This window comes from Hibiscus syriacus, unplaced genomic scaffold (assembly GCF_006381635.1).
Source record: "Hibiscus syriacus cultivar Baekdansim isolate YM2019G1 unplaced genomic scaffold, ASM638163v2 tig00001818_pilon, whole genome shotgun sequence".
Classification (NCBI taxonomy): Eukaryota; Viridiplantae; Streptophyta; class Magnoliopsida; order Malvales; family Malvaceae; genus Hibiscus; species Hibiscus syriacus.
In genome coordinates, this window is record NW_024061892.1 from 1,060,453 (window position 1) to 1,082,004 (window position 21,552).

General features: G+C 32.5%; 1 protein-coding gene across 2 annotated transcripts; it reads right to left on the reverse strand.

Moving 5' to 3' along the window:
* Window positions 1–459: 459 nt before the first annotated feature.
* On the reverse strand, window positions 460–1,560 carry LOC120134688 (transcription factor MYB59-like). 2 transcript variants are annotated; one of them, XM_039151138.1, is made up of 3 exons: window positions 1,376–1,560; window positions 1,151–1,280; window positions 460–1,060 (listed from the first exon to the last, which is right to left on the reverse strand). In XM_039151138.1, the coding sequence occupies exons 1-3, from the start codon at window positions 1,407–1,409 to the stop codon at window positions 577–579; spliced, it is 648 nt and encodes a 215-aa protein (XP_039007069.1). In that variant the 5' UTR covers window positions 1,410–1,560; the 3' UTR covers window positions 460–576. The 2 variants fall into 2 exon arrangements, with proteins under 2 accessions (XP_039007069.1, XP_039007062.1); XM_039151131.1 differs by having other exon boundaries at window positions 1,352–1,560.
* Window positions 1,561–21,552: the final 19,992 nt, after the last annotated feature.

Below are 21,552 nucleotides of genomic sequence, written 5' to 3' on the forward strand. Positions count from 1 at the left end.
TCAAGATTGAGTGGTAGTGAATACTGATTCACCTCGGTTTAGTGCGCACTACCGCTTGAATGATTGGATCCCCTAGTTTTAACTTCAAATTGCATGTCATTTTCCTCCTTCAAATCATAGCGGCCTTTCGCTTTTCTTTCTTTTCTCTATTCTAACCTCCACCATTTCTATGATTTGATAGGCACCTTGGTGAAAATAAGCAAAATCAAACCGTATTAAATCTAATCTCTTGAATATGTCTTATCTTATATTGATCTCCTTCTTATTATTTATACACTTACAAATTCCTAACAGCACCATAAAATACCCATATACTTGGATGCCTGCGAATGAAACCTGATTATTTGTTTTGGGGTATTATTAATTATTTGAATACGTTAACAGCTGAATAAAAAGCAGCGTTTAAAGGATTACAGATTCAAACCATGATTATAATACATAACAAGATACAGAGGTGATATATTATTGCAGCGATTATATGCAGGATTAAGATAAGGAGAAAAACCCAGCTATACGGGTTAGAGGTTCCCTAGGAAATAGTAGTACTACAGTACGAACAAATAAATGAATTTGTAATTAGCCGGTTAATGATGCTTTCCCGTACTCATAACGAGAAACAAGTTGATTGGTGTTGAAGAACATCTTACTCTCTCTTTCTTCATCCATCTTCCACAGTGAGTCCCAGCAGTATTCCCAAGAGGGAGAAGCCATTGAAGGACATGAAAAATTGCAACCTTGTTCACTGTAGTTATCAGAAAGAGACAGAGGCTTTACTACTGTGTTTTCTTCGGACATATCAATGTCTTTCCATATATCATCCATGGAGTAACCGTTTTCATCTTCCAATCCTGCCATGCCAGGGCCTCCGGTGTCATAGAAACTTACCTTTCCCTCATCCGAGAAGGGTGGGGAATCAGCTGATGAATGAAAATTCGATGACGACGACGATGGTGAGATGGCTTGTTCCTTTTCTTGAGCCTTCTTTCTCGTATGAGTCCTCCAATAGTTCTTGATTTCGTTGTCAGTGCGACCGGGTAATTTCCGAGCAATTCTAGACCACCTGCATGACATAACATGTATGCAATCAAAGCAATATTTGAGGTTTGTTAATGGAGAAACTCAAACAAGAGTTTCATAAGTGTTTTCAAACCTGTTTCCCCATTTGGCATGAAGCTCGAGGACGAGGCGTTCTTCATGGGGAGTCATCTTGCCCCTTTTGAGACAAGGATGCAAGTAATTAACCCATCGTAACCTACAACTTTTCCCGGTTCGGTTCAAACCTACAACAAAATCATGTGGTTAAAGACAAAGGGTCCTTCTCAAAACCTGTCAATCATCCGGATAATCCTACCTATTTCATTGTCTCCCGCCATACCTTCAAACCTGAAACTTTGGCTATAAAATCCCATCGCCGGTCTCCGAATAAATGAACAAAGTTCACCAGTAGGACGTCTTCTTGTTCGGTCCACGGACCCTTTCGGACTTCATCCTGTACCATTTTCATTCTCTCTTAGATTTTTCCTGGAAATGGGTATTTAAGTTCAACTGATTGCAGCTAGTTCATGGAGACTTAGGCGTACACTAGTCGAATATATATATTTAGTATTAAGCTACTGGGTATACACTAATAAACATGATGATATTATTGCAAATAGTTTAGTGGTGTATTGTGCGCATGCCATTTGTGATAGCAACTTTATGCATATGATGTCAGCCACTATAGCCAAATAATATAAGTCATAGATTGATCTGTTAATGTAATTCTCAAAACGTTGTTGCTCCAAAGTGAAACTGCTAAATCTGGTTCATTACAAATACCTAGTAATTCTTCTCACAAATCTGGTCATTACTAATCTTTAGATTAAAGGAAGCAAATTGGTTTGGTTTTTCGAATTTCACAATCTGCATCTTCTTCATTTATCTGCTGCTGTTAAAAGTAGAATTCCAAATACAGTATTAAAACGGTTGATTGAATGAGATTGGGCACTACATCTTTTAAGTAATGTTAGGAATTCGAACTTTAATATTTATGATTGGAGTAAATTGAGTTAAGAGAGTCGCCCCATAATAAGTCTTTACAAAATCCAATTCAAAATATTCGATCATTAGATCAGATACCGGTGATTATTAAACAAAGGGTGAGTGAGTAGCTAATATTTGATTGGATGAGGAATAAGGCAATGGAAGTCCCTAGATCCTCCTTTCCCCATCCATTCAACTTGAGGAAATGATACGAGTGTCCAATGTCTTTATTAAAAGACATAGATATGCATAAGCTAAGAAAGCAAAAGGACAAAACTTGAAAAGCAAGAAAGCAAAAGGTCGGCATTGTTTTAGAGGTCATAGAATGTAATTTTCTTCTTCTTTAATAAAAATGGAGTAAGATATTATTCTTGAAAAACCTATTGTTAAATGCCAAGTAAATCAACATTCTACTATATTACAAAGAAAGAGCTAGGTCTTTTGTAGTTCTCCTCGCACTCTAAAACATTAGAAATCTTGTTTGGGATATTTTAGGTCAATTCATTTCACTTTGATTGTATCAAAATTGTATCAAAAGCAGCCACTTCATGACAGTAACTTGAACTGTTGTAATTCAATTCTCAGGGTTTACTTTACATTTGAATTTCACCAAACCATGTTGAAAGGTCCAATGAATGCAGAATTTGGGGTCTACTTTCCTTTTCAATTTGATTGACAGCTAAGCAAGTGGTTACCAAAGGTCTCGAGGCAACATGCTAAACCATAACGAGGAATATGATAAAAAAAAAGGAGATATTTGAAGTGGAAGATGGCGTCATTTGCCTCCAGCTAGTGCTAACTATATTATATTTGTGGTTCGGAATGTTAGAACTGCTTCCAGCATTTCACAAAGCTAAAGATAAAAAAACAAACTATGAGACTTGGAAGGCATTCAATGGCCTGGAGGCTCCTTGCTTTAAGATTGAACACCATAACATAAAAGGGTAAAGTACTGGTATTGGAAAGCGAGTATATTGATTATTAAAAATTATAAAATTATCCTTTGAATATAATAAATTGCTTTGTTGAATCTCTCAATTCTTAAATGTTACAAAATAGTCATCTGACTATTCATATGTTCCAAACTCATCATTTTTTTGTAAAAAATTGATTGTTGCTGAGCAGGACGTTAACACTTTAACTAAGATATGATAACCATTCTGATATTAGATTTTTATCATATCATTGTCAGCAAATTAACGTCCAGCTCAGACAATAGTCAATTTTTAACGGAAAATGATAAGTTTGAAATTTATGAATAGTCGGGTGACCATTTTATAACTTTTAATAGTTGAGACACTCAACAAAATAATTTTCTATAGACAAATGATTATTTTATAACTTATATTTATGTACTTTACCCAAAATGAAAAAAAAAAAGAAGTGAAAGATCATGACATGGAAACCACCACAATTGTGGCCACCCCACTTGCACATTTTATATCCTCCTATTCTTCTTTCTCTATGCCTGACACGTGGTCCTTGATGCTTCTTTTTCAGTGAAAACCCAGGTGAAATTTCATGGAAGGTATATATTTTCCATAATGTCTGTCATATTCACATATGCGTATCACAATTTTTGGAGTTGTAATATCTCTTCCGCAAATTGTAACTTCACTGCTAAGTGCTAATCCTCCACCTATCAAGGAATCTAAAGTTTTTACATGTTTCTAAAATTTCATATCCTTCGGATAATTACAGTCATTTAACTTGATTTGTTTTCAGTTCCAACATCGCTAAATATACTATATGGTAGTTACATCTATTTATTTTATTGATCTACAAATAGTCACAATCAACCTAGACCTAACATCGAAATTAAGTGTTCATATATAAACGATTATGTAAAACTGAAAAAAGGAATACTCTTTCTGAAACTCTCTCACTCTAAAGCGATTGTTCATCATCTTTTTCAGTTTGTTTATCTTCTCTTTCACGTCTATAGAATCACTGTCTATAATTTCATGGGAAGGAAGGACACTCGCCCATGACCTATAACTTAAAAAATCTTAGTATAATATTTTTCCTTATTTTTTGGTAATAAATTTAAAAAAGAATTGTAAAATAAAATAATAGGGCTCATGAGTTTATTACAGTGTCAATTATCATTATTTAATTTTTATATTAACGTTAATAAATTATTCAATTTCCTATAAAACTTTAATTCAATCTTTCTTTCTCAAAATTTTAAAAAAAAATCTAATTGAACCTTTTTAATTTTTATCTTTCCAAATTCCCACCATCAATTCACCAAAAACTATTTCCCAATTTTCCATATCAATGGAAAACGTTATTTTTTCCCTTCAAAACTCAATGGGAGGAAAAATTTAGTATAATTGGTTTGCTTATTTTCTCTTCCAAATTTCACAATTCTTTTAAAAATTATTACTCTCATTTTTTGTATTTCTCCTATTTCTCATAATACAGAGTCATAATTGTTTATCATCAATTGTGGTTTTTAAATTATATTGAAGTTTGTTCGTAAAATTCTAGGTAGGTCATGCTTTTAAATTCTTTCTTTTAATTTTTATATATTTCCAAGATCTAGATAATATAATTCTTTTATTTCCAAATATTATGTTATGGATTAAGAAAAATATGTTGGAAAATATTGATGTTGACACTATCATCAATGATTTTGTATCAAGAAATGTTCGAAGACAATTTTTTTATAAATATTTCTATACTTAAATATATTTTTAACATTGTTTATATTGTAATGAATTATTATTTATTTAATTTAATCATAATATCAGAAAATACAAAAACATATGATATTTTAATTCATAAATCACGTTTGGCTATTTAACTTAACGAACCAATATACCAACTTGGATATATATATTCTCATTTGTGCAGTTGTGTGCTACTGCTTAAAGGTGTTGGAAGATGCGCTGCTACTCATTGATAATGCTGCCACTTGATATTTGTTTTAACATTATTTATAGTATAATAATTAGATATGATTTGTGCTTGCTAATAATAGGAAGGACAGATCGTGTATTGACCTTGATTTTACTCGAACTAAACTCAAATTAGAATGAATTTTATTTAAAGCTTTTTATGCATCTGATTATAATTTCTAAGCGGAATATTCTATGAGACACCGTTGATCACTATTGGAATATGCATTCTAGAATATGCAGTGCATTCTAGAACATGCACTGCTAATGTGTGCATTGAGTGTGGTGTGAGTTAGTGTGAGTTGTTATGATTGTTTTGAATTCTGTTATGAATGTTGTTATAGGAAGTTAAGAAATTGAGTAAGCTTGAAGTCATAGCTGCTATATAAGCTGGTTATGATGTAGTTGCATGAGAAGCATAATAATATATCATATTTTAGTCATTGATGGCCCCTTTCTCACATGGTATCAAAGATTAATATTGGAATTAATATTGGGTAAAATGATTAATATTGGAATTAATTAAAAAGAAAATAGTGGGTGTTTTTTACGGACCACTTCCCACTTTAACTGAGAGATTAGATATATGAAAGTGGTATTATCTGCAATGAACTTGGTGTGAACCGCAGCAGGAAAATTAAAGCACAACGACGAGTGGCAATATCTAATCGGTTGAAAGAGGGAAAAAACAAAAAAGGGATTGAGATAAGGGTATGGCATCAGCTTAAGCTGGGTGCTGATGATGGTACTGATGGGTCTTTTGTTTGATAATATCGGATTGCTATATTATTCAATCTACAACCTGAACGTAATACCATGGAATTAAATTGAAAGGGTTGTAATTCATTCAGATTTTGGCTTGTCCTAACTATTTTTAGGCTCGCGGCAAAAAAAAATAGGCCTCTAATATAAAAAAATAAGAAATATATAATATAAAAATTTTATTAGATTTTTTATTAAATTAAAAAATAGTAATTCATTACAATATAAAAGATATAAAAAATATTTAAGAATACAAATATTTATAACAAAATATTACATTCGATTATTTTTTATGCAAAACCATTGATGATAGTGTCAATATCAATGCTTTCCAACATATTTTTCTCAATGCATAACATAACATTTGAAAATGAAATAATGATTTTATCTATAGTATGAAAATATATAAAATTGAAAAAGAATTGAAAATGTGATCTACCTAAAATTTTAAGAACAATCTTCAATATAATTCAAGCACCATAATTGATAATAAACAATTGTGATTTTACGTGTGAGAGACATGATAAACTAAAAAATGAGAATAATAATTTTTAAATAAATCGTGAAACATGAAAGAGAAAAGAAGCATGCTAATTATACTTAAATTTTTTCCTCTCATTAAGTTTTGAAAAAAAAAATAACGTTAATAAGTTTTTTCATTGATATGAAAAATCAGAAAAGAGATTTGGTGAATTGATAGTGAGAATTTGGAAAGATCAAAATTAAAGAGTTCAATTGAAGTTTTTTGTTTGAATTTTGATAAAGAAATATTAAATTAGAATTTTATGGAATAACAATTTATTAATGTTAATATAAAATTCAATAAAGATAGTTGACACCATAATAAATTCATAGGTCCCATTATTTTATTGAATAAATTACGTGTTTAGTACCTAAATTATCATTTTTGGTTTGTTTTAGTACCTAAACTTTCAATTTTTTCAAAAACATACGTAAAGTTTAGTTTTTGTTTCATTTTATTACCCGTCGTTAAAAACTTTAATTTTTTATTTCATTTTAGTACCCATTCATAATTTAACACTAAGTTTTGAAATTTTCTGAAATTTTAGGTACTAAAACAAACCAAAACTGATAGTTAGGTACTAAACGCGATAAATTTTAACGACGATGTCGGAACCGTCTTTCGGTTGGACCCGAAATTGAGCTTCGACTTAAATAAGTGGGTTAGAGTCGCCACCGACCATTTTAGAAAATATTTAGGTGGGTCGGACATCATCTTACCCGATCTGTGTTGTACCAAAAATGTATCGGGTTCGGGAGTCGGTTACGGTCAAGGAAGGGTGAGCACCCTTGAACCGCCCTTTCGGTACCAATTAATTTATTGGTTGTCTTTAATTGCGAAATATTAGAAATTTAAATTAAAATTTAAATATTCGATTCGAATCACTTATCTTTGATCGATTTAAATGACCACTGAAAATGCCAAAGAAAATATTAGATGATAAAAATAAAAAAAGAATAAATAAGATAAGAGAAAAAAAATACATATGTATATATATTAATATAATAATAAAATAAAATAAATGGTAAAGATAGAAAAATGTTAATAAAAAGGAAATAGAAAATAAAATAAAAAAATATAGACTATATATAATACGAAAAAATGATAAAATAAAAAGAAATAATATATATATATATATATATATATATATATATATATATATATATAGAGTAGTATCAATTAAATAATAAAAAAAAACCAAATTAAGATGATATAAAATAGAACACAAAAATGACTGAATTGAAGAATAAATCAGAGTACAAGATTGATTTAGGGGTCCAAATGAAGTATTTAAAAATCAGAGGGGCCAAAACATAGTTTACCCTTTTAATTCAAAAAACACACGGATCCTCTCAATCCCTGGGCCGGGTCGCGGGTTGAAAATGGGTTGATATATAAGCCAAAAGAATGACTCCAAAAAAACCATTCTCTCATTTTACCCATCTCACTCCCCCCTCTCTATTCGTTTTCCTCTCCACTCTCTCTAAGCCCCCCTTTCGGAAAGAACCCAAGGTTACCAAAATGCCAGTCCCGTGAGCCCAAAACCAACGTCCAAATCCACAAAATAGACCCGAATAAACGCAGATCTAAATGAATATCACTCGGCTCCCACCTTTTTCCGATGAAACTCTTCGACTTCCGGTGACTGGCTCTTCTCGGTTCCAACGCGCACTGACTTTTACAGTTTTTGTTGTGTTTGCATGTGGATTTTGGTTGGTTATTTTTTATCTGTTGTTTTTTGGTTTTCTCTCGATCTGTTGTTTGTTGTTTGGCTTTTTTGTCTTCGATGATATTTGGTGTAGATGGTTGTATATTGTTGATGGTATTTTTATGGCTCTTGATGATGGTGTTCTGTTGTGATGTGTTTTGATGTTTCTCTCTGTTTTTCCTTGTTGTCACCGTGGTGGGGTATTTATACCCACCCTACCGGTGCCCTACTCCTATGATAAAGGGGTTGTTCCCGTGTACTTCGCGCTAACGTTGTTCACGTAGTCGGGAATCCCGGGATGGTGCAGTCCCGGTTTTCCCGGTCGGTCGGTGCGTCGTTTGATCGTTTGGCCCCCTTTGCGACGTTGTTGATATGTTAGGGTTCCCAAACCCTAAACTTCAACAGACAAGATCAAGCCCAAAGCTGGTTGGACCTCTAATGGACCAGACTCGAATAGTGGACCTATTTGGACCTCAAAAAGAAATGAATAAAAAAAATTAAAATTTAAAATTATATACTATATATATGTTTTAAAAAAATATTTTTAAAATCATATAATATATATTTTCAAATAATGTTTTAAAATTATATATTATATATTATTATATATATACTTTCTAAAAAAATGTTTTCAAAATCATATACTATATAGTTTCCAAAATGTTTTAAAAACTATATATTATAAATATTTTTCAAAATGTTTTTTTAAATTATATATTATATATATTTCAAAATATTTTTTAAACTATATAATATATATGTTTTCAAAAACTATATATATATTTCCAAAATGCTTTTTTTTTAAAACTATATATTATATATCTATTTCAAAAAGCCATTAGCATATATATAAAATAAAAATACGGACGAAAATGAGTGTCTACAGACGGGTACTAAAATGAAATTAAACTAAACATTAGAATAAAATTTGAAAATATTAAAATTTTAGGTACTAAATGCATAGATTACTCTATTTTGTTTTACAATTTTTAAATTTATTATCATAAAAATAAAAAAAATATTATAGTAAAAAAATTATTTTGTGGGCCCTAGGCCAGGGCAGGATGGCCCTTTCTATAAGTTGTATCTCTATTGTTAGTCTTTCATTGATCGAAGTGTCTGGGAGAATTCCTAAGTTGGTCAAAATTTTTCGGAATTCCACGTCCTCTAACCAATTACAATCTTTAGACATGACTAGAAGTGAGCGTTCAATCGATTCGAGTAAAAATATTTCGAGTTTACGAGTCCTATTTTACAACTCAGATTTGACTTGAAATTTTTTTGAGTCAAGTTGATTTTTCGAGTTTATGTTTAAATTTAATTGTAAATATTTATAATATAATAATATTATTTGATTTCAATTTATGTGACTTTCTATAACCATATTGTCGCAACCATTTTTAGGGTGGAATAATTAAATGTTATTTTAAAAAATGGTTACGATTTTTAATTTGGAAAATTCGGTGATTTGGAATTAAATTGGATAGAATTGAAAATAAGAGTAGCCATCGACATTTGGGTTAGGTAGGTCGAATACCTAAAAACGTCTTTCAAAAACAATTTTAAGAAAAATTATTTTTAAGACGAAAAATTGATCTGCGTTTACAAAGATTCGATTAAAATGGGTTCGGGGGTCGATTACAGTAAAGGAAGGATTAGCACCCTTGAACTGCCCTTTCCGTTCCATTTAATTTGTCGGTTGTCTTAATTGCGAAAATAAAATTTAAATTTAAATTTAAAAAATTCAATTAGAATTATTTACCTTTTATCGATTGAAGTTACTACTGAAAAATCAAACAAAATATTAGATGGTAAAATAAAATATTGAGTGTTAAACAAAAAGAAAAATTTTAGAATATTTAAAAAATTAAGATAAAAATAATAATAATAAAGTGAAATAATGTCACAAGATAAATAAATAAAAATGAAGAAAATGTTAAAAATAAAAAATTTAAGAAAATGTTAATTTCTAAAAGAAATAACAAAATAATAAAATATATAAAAATTAGGAAATAATAATAATAATAATAATAATAATAATTTGTATTCTAAAAATGAAGAAAATGTTAAATGATCACGTAGTAATTAGACAAAATACCAAGCACACAAAATTAGTGATTAAAATAAAATTACTATAAAATTAAAAGATCAAAGTAAAAGAACATAATTTACATTAGTGAACAAAATAAAACACGCATAAATTCCTAAGTCAGATTCGAATAAAAATATAAAAAAGGACCAAAATGCAAAAAATTTAAATAACAGTAGCTAAATCAAAAATTAACGGTGACTAAATTAAAATAAAACATCATCAGCATACATAATCGGAATAAAATAAAAAAGGGTGACCATAGTATAAATTATGCTGAAGCTGAGAACTTATGCATGATTTACCCATTAAGATATGTGAACCAAGAAAAAAGCACCTTAGAATCTGGGGATCTTACGCACGATTTACCATTTTTCTATACAACCATAATATATCATATTTCCAAGTGAAACAACCTAGAAACCTGCAAGTTTCAACAAATTCTTCTGCCTGCCTCACGCCGGATCTGCCTCCGGTGGCCGTTGGCTACCAAAATTTACCGGGAGACTCGTCTCGACGCGATGCTCATGGATTCGGGCTCCATTTCGTTAGGGGGTGCTCCGAGCGTCGTGAAATGGCCAAAAACCGCTCGGCTTTCCCGGGCTCTGATCTGTGTCGTCCGCTGTTGGATCAAGCTCAAATTTCAGTATGTTACTCCCCTTCTCAAGACGCTCTTTCTCACCATTCTGTTCGTCGATCCGACCATCCAACGCCGGCGAGATTCCGACAGAATGGTAAAACGTCTTTTTTTCCTTTTTTGTTATTATTATTTGAAAGCTAATAAATGATTAACATAAAATAAGAATACCAAAAAATAACTTTGAAGATTTTTCTCTCTTTTTATTGATGAATCCAACTCCTCCCTGTTTTACATTTTTTGCTCGGGTTTATATATCCCGAATTATACATTTTTTCTTGTTTTTTTTCAACATGTTTGAAATTGTGGTAGTGGCATGTGGATGAAGCGATGATAGTGGAGAAATCAGTGGGTAGCTTCTAGAAGGCTTGACGGCGGACTGGAAAATTGTTGTTGATTTTTTTTTACCCGGACAAAACGGGTGTCTACAGCTGCCCCTCTTTGCACATTCTTGTGTCAACAAGAATAGGGTAAAGACGAAAAAAGACAACCAGTTTTTGTCTGATTCTCTTTATTAATTTGATGTGTTCGTTGTTGGGGAAAAACTGTAATTGGTATTTGAATTGATCCTGGAATTGGGCTTTGGTCTTCTTCTCGATTTAAAGACCTTGGCTTGAAAATTCTTCCAGAAAGTAGTTGATATGTCATCGAGCTGAATGGAATTGAACTCGACAGTTTCCTGTTAGTAGATAGCTCTTCTCGCCTTGAGCTATGCTTCAAATAATGCACCTTTGAGTTGAGTGTAATCGAACTCGAATGTCTTTTATTGGCAGATAACCCTTCTAGCCTTGAGCTAAGCTACAAATGATGTGCCTTTGAGCTGAATGTAATCGAACTCGAAGGTTTGCTGACAGATAGCCTTTCTCGCCTTGAGATATGCTGCAAATGATGTGCCTTTGAGCTGAGTGTAATCGAACTCGAAGGTCTTTTGTTGGTAGATAGCCCTTCTTACCTTGAGCTATGCTGCAAATGATGTGCCTTTGAGCTGAGTGTAATCGAACTCGAAGGTCTTTTCTTAGCAGATAGCCCTTCTTGCCTTGACATTTGTTGCAAATGATGTGCCTTTGAGCTGTGCGTAGTCGAACTTGAAGGTCTTTTGTTGGCAAATAGCCCTTCTTTCCGTGAGCTATGCTGCAAATGATGTGCCTTTGAGCTGAGCGTAGTCAAACTCGAAGGTCTTTTGTTGGCAAATATCCCTTCTTGCCTTGAGCTATGTTGCACACATGAACACGATATCCTTCGTCGTGAAGTTGAAATCGTGGATGGAATTACTACTTGTGGGCACATATCCTTCGCCGTGAAGTTGAAATCGTGGAGATGAATGTTGCTGGTGGGTACGATTCCCTTCGTCTTGAAACCATGGATGACCTCTTCGTTGTGAAGTTGAGCCTTGAATCGGATATCCTTCGTCGTGAAGTTGAAATTGGCTCTGAATGAAGCTGGGAAGTTGTTTGTTGAGTCCAATATTCTTCGCTGTTAAGTTGAAATTGACTCTGACTGAAACTGGAGATTAGCTACTCGTCGTTGAGTTAAGCTGAACTGGATTCGTTCTGGATTGGCTTTCGAGCCCGTCTGAGGTTGTTTATGAAATCTGTCGATCTTTCAATTGGTCAAATTGGTTGAGGTGTAGCTCCTCGCTATTGAGTTAAGCAACCATCATCGATTTATGAATGTTCTTTTGAATCGAAAATCTTTGAAGTTGAAACTTGACTCTAAAAGATGCAAAAGATTATGTATGCAAAAAATGGTAAATGTGATGCTCTTAAGTATGTCTAAGATGCATACAACATGAATTAGTTATGTTTTATCTCCTAGATGGAGCCTCATTCTTTGTCTGTTTGTTCCTGCATGTGGAGGAAATGCCTTCAAAAGATCGGGTCATTTATATCTAGATGTTGAATCTCCCAAAGATACCCCCATATTCGATGTTGAATCTTTAAAGATACCCCCATTGTCCCTCATTTCTTGCTTCAACATTGATTCTAAGCATGAGTTTTGTGTCTGAAGCCACATGTCATTTACCAAGATCCCCTCTAGAGATATTGTCTTGTTTGAAAAAATGTTTTTCTTTCTCTTTTATTTTCAAAGTTCTGAAAATATCAATTAAAAGAGTTTCAAAAAATGTTTAATCAAAAGTTTTAAAAATATTGCCCCGTTCACGATTTTACAATTGAGACGAATCATAAAACTAGAGTTCATTGAATATCAAAGAATTAATTACATTGTTAATCCTTCAATAAATTATAGCTATTTGACAAGTGTCAAGATCAAAGCTATCTTTGGGAAATGGTTAAGTAAGGGAAATGATAAAAAAAAGTCTCAGGTTATTGTGTTTGGTCAACGGTTTGGCATTTTTGTTTATTCAATGCTCAAAGGTTTGATGGGGTAGCTTGTATGCTCCTCTACTAGAAGTGTTCTCTGACTCCCAACTTTCATGGTCATGCTCGGATTGTGCGGTGCCTTATCAAAGAATTTTTACGATCACCTCAGCTGCACAATTTTTATATTCGAGCTTCTTTTTCAGGTTTTCAACTCGAATCCTCATTTGGTTTCAAGGCATAATCAGAATTTACGTCTTGAACCCCCCTTTGTTATTTTTCTTTATCATGCATTAAAGATTTTAAAAAACGTTTTGCAAATAAAGATTAATCCTGATGGGCGGGATGAAATCTGAAGATAATCTCTTCTGTTTAGAAATCCATGTATGATTAGAAGGGACTTTTAAGGCAAGTAATGTAGGCCAGGGTTCTTGGTTATGAAATAAAATGTTAAATAGGCCCAAACAAGAGTTTCAGGGTATTAAACCAATGATCAATTCATTCTGATGCCTTTAATCCTTTCTTACTCAATTTGAATCTGCTCGTATGTGTTTCTCTTGATTTTCTTTAGATGCTCCATGATCTTCGAGTGAAGTGATTCTGGAATGATTGTGCTTGATCAATCTCAAAATTTGAATCTTGACGCGTCATTTGAATCGAGAGAATATTTGCATATGCATATTGTCTTCTTTTTCCTTTGTTTTTGTTCCTCTTTTTTGTTCTGAGTGGATCTTCGCACTTGGAATTTAGTTGACATTTTGGTATCTCCTTTGGATTGATGTCTTCACTCATGTAGCAAATTCCTTCCACCTTGCCCCAAAGTGTGGAGGGCGATCCTTGGTTAAGGTTAAATCAGAGAAAAAAATACTATAGGCTCAAAAGGGGACAACAAGGGATATATATACATATATGGATAAATGAAACAAAGTCATTCATCATCTCATACACAAAAGTCCTCACAGAAGAGGTATCCCCAGGGGGATAGATTTTCATGATTAATTTTATTCACATGAAAATAGTGTAATTAATGCATGATAAAATTATTTCGAATGAATTCTTCTTTCTACTTCTTGTTCCCAACATGTCTCAATGTTCAGGCTCCCTACGAGATGCCCCAAGTCGTGTCTTAGAAGAATGCTCAAATGAACTACTCAATGCCTTAGGTTTTATTGGAAAAATATTGGTTTTACGTCTAAAAAGACGATGGTGTGACTTTATTGACTCAAAGGTATGGGTATGACTCTTTGTATCTTCAAGAATTATTCTGCGTAAAGAATCGAGGGATTTTTTTTTATTTTAGACAGGATAAGAAAGGTCTGATCTTGCCATATGTCAAAATTCTATAATTCTTGAAGAATTAAAAGAATATTTAATTCATTCGATATTCAAAAAACTAAAGATTAAAATTTGTTCAATTATTCCACCTTAGAAGGTAACATGAATTCATTCGTTTAAAGATTAAGCGAATATGAAAGATAAAAAACGTGTTCAAACAAAACAACACTCTCAGTGCAAATGGTAGATGCAATGCCCCTTCTTTGATTTTCCATGCTCCTGAACCTATCAAGTTTTGGATCTTGTGTTTCAGTGCCTTACAGTTCTCAGAGGAATATCTGGAGCTTCCTATGTGGTAACTGCACACAACTTTAACATCATAAACCGTAGGGAATGGGAACTCTTCTCTTAGATCATCCTAGAAGGCTCAATCCTACAACTTGTTGAACAAGCTTTCACCGTACTGATTTCAATTTTTTCTTTAATTGTTCAAATCTTGCTTCCAGGTGGTGTCACATGATTAGGACCACTTCATCGAATCCTCCATGAAGAAATTTCATGTTTATGAAAATGCTTAAAAATGAATTGTATATGCAAAATGTAAAAATGCATGAAATGTTTGAGGCATTGATCCGAAAACATGTCTGTTATTATAAATAATCTTTATTGGGACAAAAGTGTTTTATCTTTTAAGAGACAAAAATATCAAAGGTATACTCTGACTAAATCCTCTAGACCCCGAACGGCTTCTAACAGGTTGACTAGTCCTCTGCCTTAGTCTGTCGCTGGTTGAACACCCTGTCGAACTGCTCCGGCTTCTCTGGCTAAACCGTGCAAGTATTGAGCTGTTTTTTGTACTTGTTCCAAGAAGTCTCGAATGACTACATCTCTGGCTTTCATCTTTGGTTAAACCTGTTCCCGACGATTACGTTATTGGAGCCCTTCATCAAAAGAAAGTATTTGAACCTTACTAGCTTGCTTCTTGAATTCGTCAACAATGACCTCCAATTTCAGCTATCGTTTTTCCATCCTGCTCTTGTTGTCTTTGAAGGGACTCTCCAAATCAGTAGTCTTTTTCTCGTCTTGCCCCTTGCAAATTTGCCAACTCAGAAGGTCGACTTTTGATGTGCTCGGTGTAAATCTCAATCTGTTTTGAATCCTTTATAATGCAACAGTGTGTCATATTCTTCGATTACGGGTACTAGGTCTTCTTGGTTGAACTGTCTTGCATATTGTCTCCCTGACCATTGTCGGATCTCTGCATTTTTCACCTCTTGTATTAAAACATCTTTGTCTATTAATGCAAATTATTTAGGTTTAACGAACACGTTTTAGTGGATCAACGCCTCTTTTAAATGATGCAAATGATAAAAATAAAATGAAAGAAAACAAAAAAAATGAAGAAAAAAGTTAGTGGGATAATGATAATAATCAAAACAATAATGGAAAAAAATCCTACACCATATGCTTATTATTCCTACCCGGACATGATCTCTATCCCGCATGTTAATTTTGAACAAGTCCTAACCGTATAAATTTCTAGTTCACATGCTTTGAAAAGAAAATAAAGCAGTAAATAATCTTAAAATAACCTAGGGTTTGAAATGAGGTTTTGGGGTGGGCTCTAACTCCTTGTAGTTTCCCGGTTTATGTTCTAAAGAATGTACCCGAGTTCTCCTTGTTGGTGCCCCCTTGGGCTTGCCAGACCCTTAGTCCTAGGCCCATTACAAGCTTGTGTGGACTAAGTTAAACTCGAGATAATACATTCTCTTATATTTGTGCGGTGAATAAATTCACACGAAGACATAAGGTATATGAATCCCGAAGGTTACTTGCTAGGCCTGTGCAGAGAATAAATTCTCACGAAAGTGTTGCTTTCACCCCACTTAAATAGGGTTTAGAGCTCGAGTATAGAGCCTGAGATGAAAACTTTTGAATATCTGAAATCATAAAGAAAAACGTCAGTACAACTATTTATTTGAAAAATAATTAAAAAATAAATAATTAGAATCTAATAAATAAATTAAAATTTAAACTTGTAATTTTCGCTCAAAAAGACAACCGGAAATTAATTTCGGCCTGACTCACTTACATATCCCAGTGGAGTCGCCAAGCTATCGCAACCATTTTTCGGGTGGAACAATTAAATGTTATTTTAAAAAATGATTACGACTTTTAATTTGGAAAATTAGGTGATTTGGAATTAAATTGGATAGAATTGAAAATAAGAGTCGCCATCGACCTTTGGGTTAGGTAAGTCGAATACCTAAAAACGTCTTTCAAAAAAAATTTTAAGAAAAATTATTTTTAAGACGAAAAACTGGTATGCGTTTACAAAGATTTGATTAAAACGGGTTTGGGATTCGGTTATAGTTAAGGAAGGAGTAGGACCCTTGAACTGCCCTTTCGGTACCATTTAATTTGTCGGTTGTCTTAATTGCGAAAATAAATTTAAATTTAAATTTAAAAAATTCAATTTGAATTATTTACCTTTTATCGATTGAAGTTACTACTGAAAAATCAAACAAAATATTAGATGGTAAAATAAAATATTGAGTGTTAAACAAAAAGAAAAATTTTAGAAGATTTAAAAAACTTCAGATAAAAATAATAATAATAAAGTGAAATAATATCACAAGATAAATAAATAAAAATAAAGAAAATGTTAAAAATAAAAATTTAAGAAAATGTTAATTTCTAAAAGAAATAAAAAATATATATATAAATTAGGAAATAATAATAATAATAATAATAATAATAATAATTTTTATTCTAAAAATGAAGAAAATGTTAAATGATCACTTAGTAATTATAAAAAATACCAAGCACAAAAAATTAGTGATTAAAATAAAATTACTATAAAATTAAAAGACCAAAGTAAAAGAACATAATTTACATTAGTGATCAAAATAAAACACACATAAATTCCTAAGTCATATTCGAATAAAACTATAAAAAGTGACCAAAATACAAAAATTTAAATAATAGTAGCTAAATCAGAAATTAACAGTGAATAAATTAAAATAAAACATCATCAGCATGCATAATCGGAATAAAATAAAAAAGGGTGACCATAGTAAAAAATATGCAGAAGCTGAGAACTTATGCATGATTTACCCATTAAGATATGTGAACCAAGCAAAAAGCACCTTAGAATCTGGGGACATTACGCATGATTTACCCTTTTTCTATACAACCATAATATATCCCCATTTCCAAGTGAAGCAGCCCAGAAACATGCTAGTTTCAATAAATTCTTCTGCCCGCCTTAAGCCGGATCTGCCTCTGGTGGCTGTTGGCTACTAAAATTTACCGGGAGAATCGTCTCGACGCGGTGGTCATGGATCCGGGCTCCGTTTCATCAGGGGGTGCTCTGAACGTCGTGAAATTGTAAAAAACCACTCAACTTTCCCATGCTCCGATCTGCGCCGTCCGCCGTTGGATCGAGCTCAAATTTCAGTATGTTGCTCCCCTCCTCGAGACGCTCCTTCTCACCGTTCGGTTCGTCGATCCGACCCTCCAACGTCGACAAGATTACGACAGAACGGTAAAACGCCTTTTTTTCCTTTTTTTATTACTATTTTTATTTGAAAGCTAATAAATGAATAACATAAAAAAGAATACCAAAAAATAACTTTGAATATTTCTCTCTCTTTTTATTGATGAATCCAACTCCTCATTCTTTTACATTTTTTGCTCGGGTTTATATAGCCCGAATTATACATTTTTTCTTGCTTTTTTTTCAACATGTTTGAAATTGTGGCAGTGGCATGTGGATGAAGCGGTGATAGTGGATAAATCAGTGGGAAACTTCCAGAAGGCTTGACGGCGGACTGAAAAATTGTTGTTGATTTTTTTGAACCGGACAAAACAGGTGTCTGCACATATATACAATACAAATGTATTTCTTCATATATTTTTCATATGTGATATAGATATATCATACAAAGTCCAAGGACTCGACATAACTTGAAAATAAATCAACTCATTACTAAAAATTTCGAGTTATTCGAGTTGCATTTTACAACTCGATTTGAACTTGAAATTTTTTCGAGTCAAGTCGAGTTTATGAAATTACAACTAGAAGTCAATTTGAGTCGAGTTTTTTTAGTCAAAAAATTCGATTTTTCGAGTAGAGTTTTGCTCACCCCTAGACATGACTATTGACAAACTCACATAGTCTGTCAGAGTCAAATCTGCTATCTGACAATGATATCTATTTTACATGTCAACATAATGATAGCCATCATGACTATAGGCATAACACCAACACTAAGGACTAGTATAAAAGCCATTATACATGACTAGAGAAGGGATCTAGGCTCTCTCTCCCTCTCTATTCAACTATTGTTCATCATCTTCTTTAGTTCATCACTCTCTATAGAGTCACCGACTGTGGCTCTCCACTCAAAATAAAAGGGATGAACCATAATTTTCTCGTCAATAATTGATCGGTGAGCCTAAACTACTTTTTGACCGAAAAGAATCATTCATAAACCCAAGAGCCTAATAACCAACCTCGTTTTCCATCCTCTTCTTCCCAAAATCTCTCTGATGTGCCCAATTTTTTTTCTAGTAACAATAAGTTGTGTACAACCCCACATACTACTAGGCTTACCACGGTGCTTACAACCAAATTGGTCAACAGTATACCAATAATACTGCCAGCAATTTGTGTACTCTAATAACTAAAGCTTCAAACGAGCTCACAACTTACAGAATGAGTTGTGGAGCTTGCATGCATAGTTCCAAGCCTCCCAAGTGGTCCACCTACAATTTTAGTAGAAAAGCCAAGCACAAACAATAGTTGATCTAAAAAATTCTTAAAGAGTTGCTTATCTTTTAGGGCCAAGGAAGCTAAAGAGGAGGAGGAGAAGAGAGGGCATCTAGCGTCAGGGAGAGGTACCAACAAGGGTAGATGATTTTCGTCTAAACACTTCGGAGGGAAGAATCCCCTCTAGAACCTGACAACAGGGAGACAACATAGAGTATGTGCCTCAACATGTCTTCGCTATTCTTCTGGTATCGTTGGACCATGTTTTCGCTTTGTCCCCTCCCATGAAAGCTCTTATAATCATTGTTGAGAGGATCTTCATCTACAATCTTGAAACGAAAAGAATTTTAATGGATGTTTTGATGCATTCTTCTTATTTAGACCTTCCCCGTATCCATACCTAAATACGAGTTAGAGATGTCACATGAACTACTTGAAATATTTACTATTCGAAAACGGAAAAATTTTTGTTCCTTAAAAATCAATCATAAAAATCAATTTAACCAAAAAATTGCTTGATTGCGTAAAACTCTAAAGTAATATTTAAAAATATTTTTCGCGTTCAATTTCAAGCATCAACTTGAGAGTTCAATATTGTTTCATATTATAAACAAAACTGTCTAAAAATTGTCTAATTTAAATTTCATCTTTAATCTAATAAAATATAACTTCACTGAAACATACATTAGAATTCATAATTTTAAATATATACTTTGCTCACTAAAATCCCTATATATAAATTTCCACGACTCTTTAAACATTTTAATCATAATAGAGCTTTTCTAATTAAACTTAAAAATGATGATCATATTAATAATTTTCAGACATTCCTTATTCGTATACATGCCTACTAGAAAATTTAAAATACAGTAGGATGTCATTACTGATACCTGTAAATATTCCTTGATGATTGATGTCAAGCTCAGCTCTTTACTTTACTCGCTTTCTTTTACCTACGTGTGAAAATCATTACACGCTAAATATACACTTAGTGAGGCAATTATAGTAATACTCAATGTATTACAACACATAAATATAAATAAATAATATTACTCAATGCATTATGATTACTTTACCAGTATTTCAATCATGTTACCATATATTAAAATGATATAAACCACAAAAAATTTCTTACCAATATATTTGCCATTCATTCTATAAGTGCATAAGTTTATTCACATGTTTATCATTTATTAACCAATAAACCATAGCCCAAATATAAACCTATGAGAACCCTGGGTATACGAGTCAAATATGCACTGAAGTGCTAATACACATAAGGTCGTGCCCACCATATGCGCTAAGTGTCCTTTATATACACTATAGTGCTAATACACATAAGGTCGTGCCCACCATATGCACTAAGTGTACTTTATATACACTATAGTGCTAAATCAAATATGCAACCTTGCTGCTAGACTCTATGGTGTGTCAACTATACCACTATTCTTCAATGACATACTTGGGATATAATCTATATTTATTTCATCCATGACAATGTATATCAATATAATTCAACATTGGGTAGTTCATACCAGAAATAACATTCATGGTAGAACATCATATATATAAACTAGTGATCAATGCATTTTATATTAACTTTTTGACATATTTAGAACATGTCAAATATATGATAAATGACATAAATATCATGCCAATATAAATAAGGTAGACTTATCGCAAGTCTTCCTAATGATGTATAAAACATCCATGTATCATGTTATGCATGCATTGCACTCACTTGATATATTTTACTATCAAACCTCTCACTTTCGATATAAGCCTCACTCTTGTACATTTTCCTTAGCTTTAAGCTCGATTCGGTCTCGTTTTCGATCACGATCTACATGTGCACCATTAACATAACACAAATAATTTAAAGTACACATTAGTACTTTATCAACATAGGCGCACATTAGCACAAAAATTCCTAATTTTTTTCGGTGTTTATTCGATACTAATTTCATTTCATACGATCAATGTCAGCCTCAACATTCCAAAATTTAACTGCAAGTCCTTTAATATCCATACCAATCCATAACTTACATAATATTTCCAATTTCATATTTTAACCACTAATTAAGAATTATTTTAGAATTCATCTCAATATTTCCAATTTATTCTAAATGATCCCTTACCATTTCATTTCAAATTCAATCTTCCAACAACTTTTCAAGCATACTAACAATCCATTCAAAAGTTGTACTTCAATTACTAATCAATTTCCATTTCAATTTCATTATTTCTATACCTTGCAATTTGGTCCCTTAATTTATACAACCTTCCAAATTGATCAAACTCAACATGCTAACATTTAATTTCAACATAGTACATCAACTTTCAAACAATTGTATCTCAATCTCTCAATTTTCCATAATCTGTGAAAAGGTCCTTATAACTTAACAAAGTTCCAAATTGGTTCAAAACACATTTCAAAGCATGTAGAATTGTTCTTATATCAATTCTAACCCTTAGGAAATTTTTTCGTATATTTTTCCCCAATAATCTTCACCATGGCCGAATATATATATATAGGTTATG

What these genes read in the sequence shown, in the direction of transcription:
- LOC120134688 (XM_039151131.1), bottom strand. Translation starts at nt 1,409, where the DNA reads ATGGGATTTTATAGCCAAAGTTTCAGGTTTGAAGGTATGGCGGGAGAC. An exon ending in GGCGGGAGACAATGAAATAG is followed by an intron (nt 1,281 to 1,351) that starts GTAGGATTATCC and finishes ATTTTGTTGTAG; the next exon opens with GTTTGAACCGAACCGGGAAA. An exon ending in CATGCCAAATGGGGAAACAG is followed by an intron (nt 1,061 to 1,150) that starts GTTTGAAAACAC and finishes TATGTCATGCAG; the next exon opens with GTGGTCTAGAATTGCTCGGA.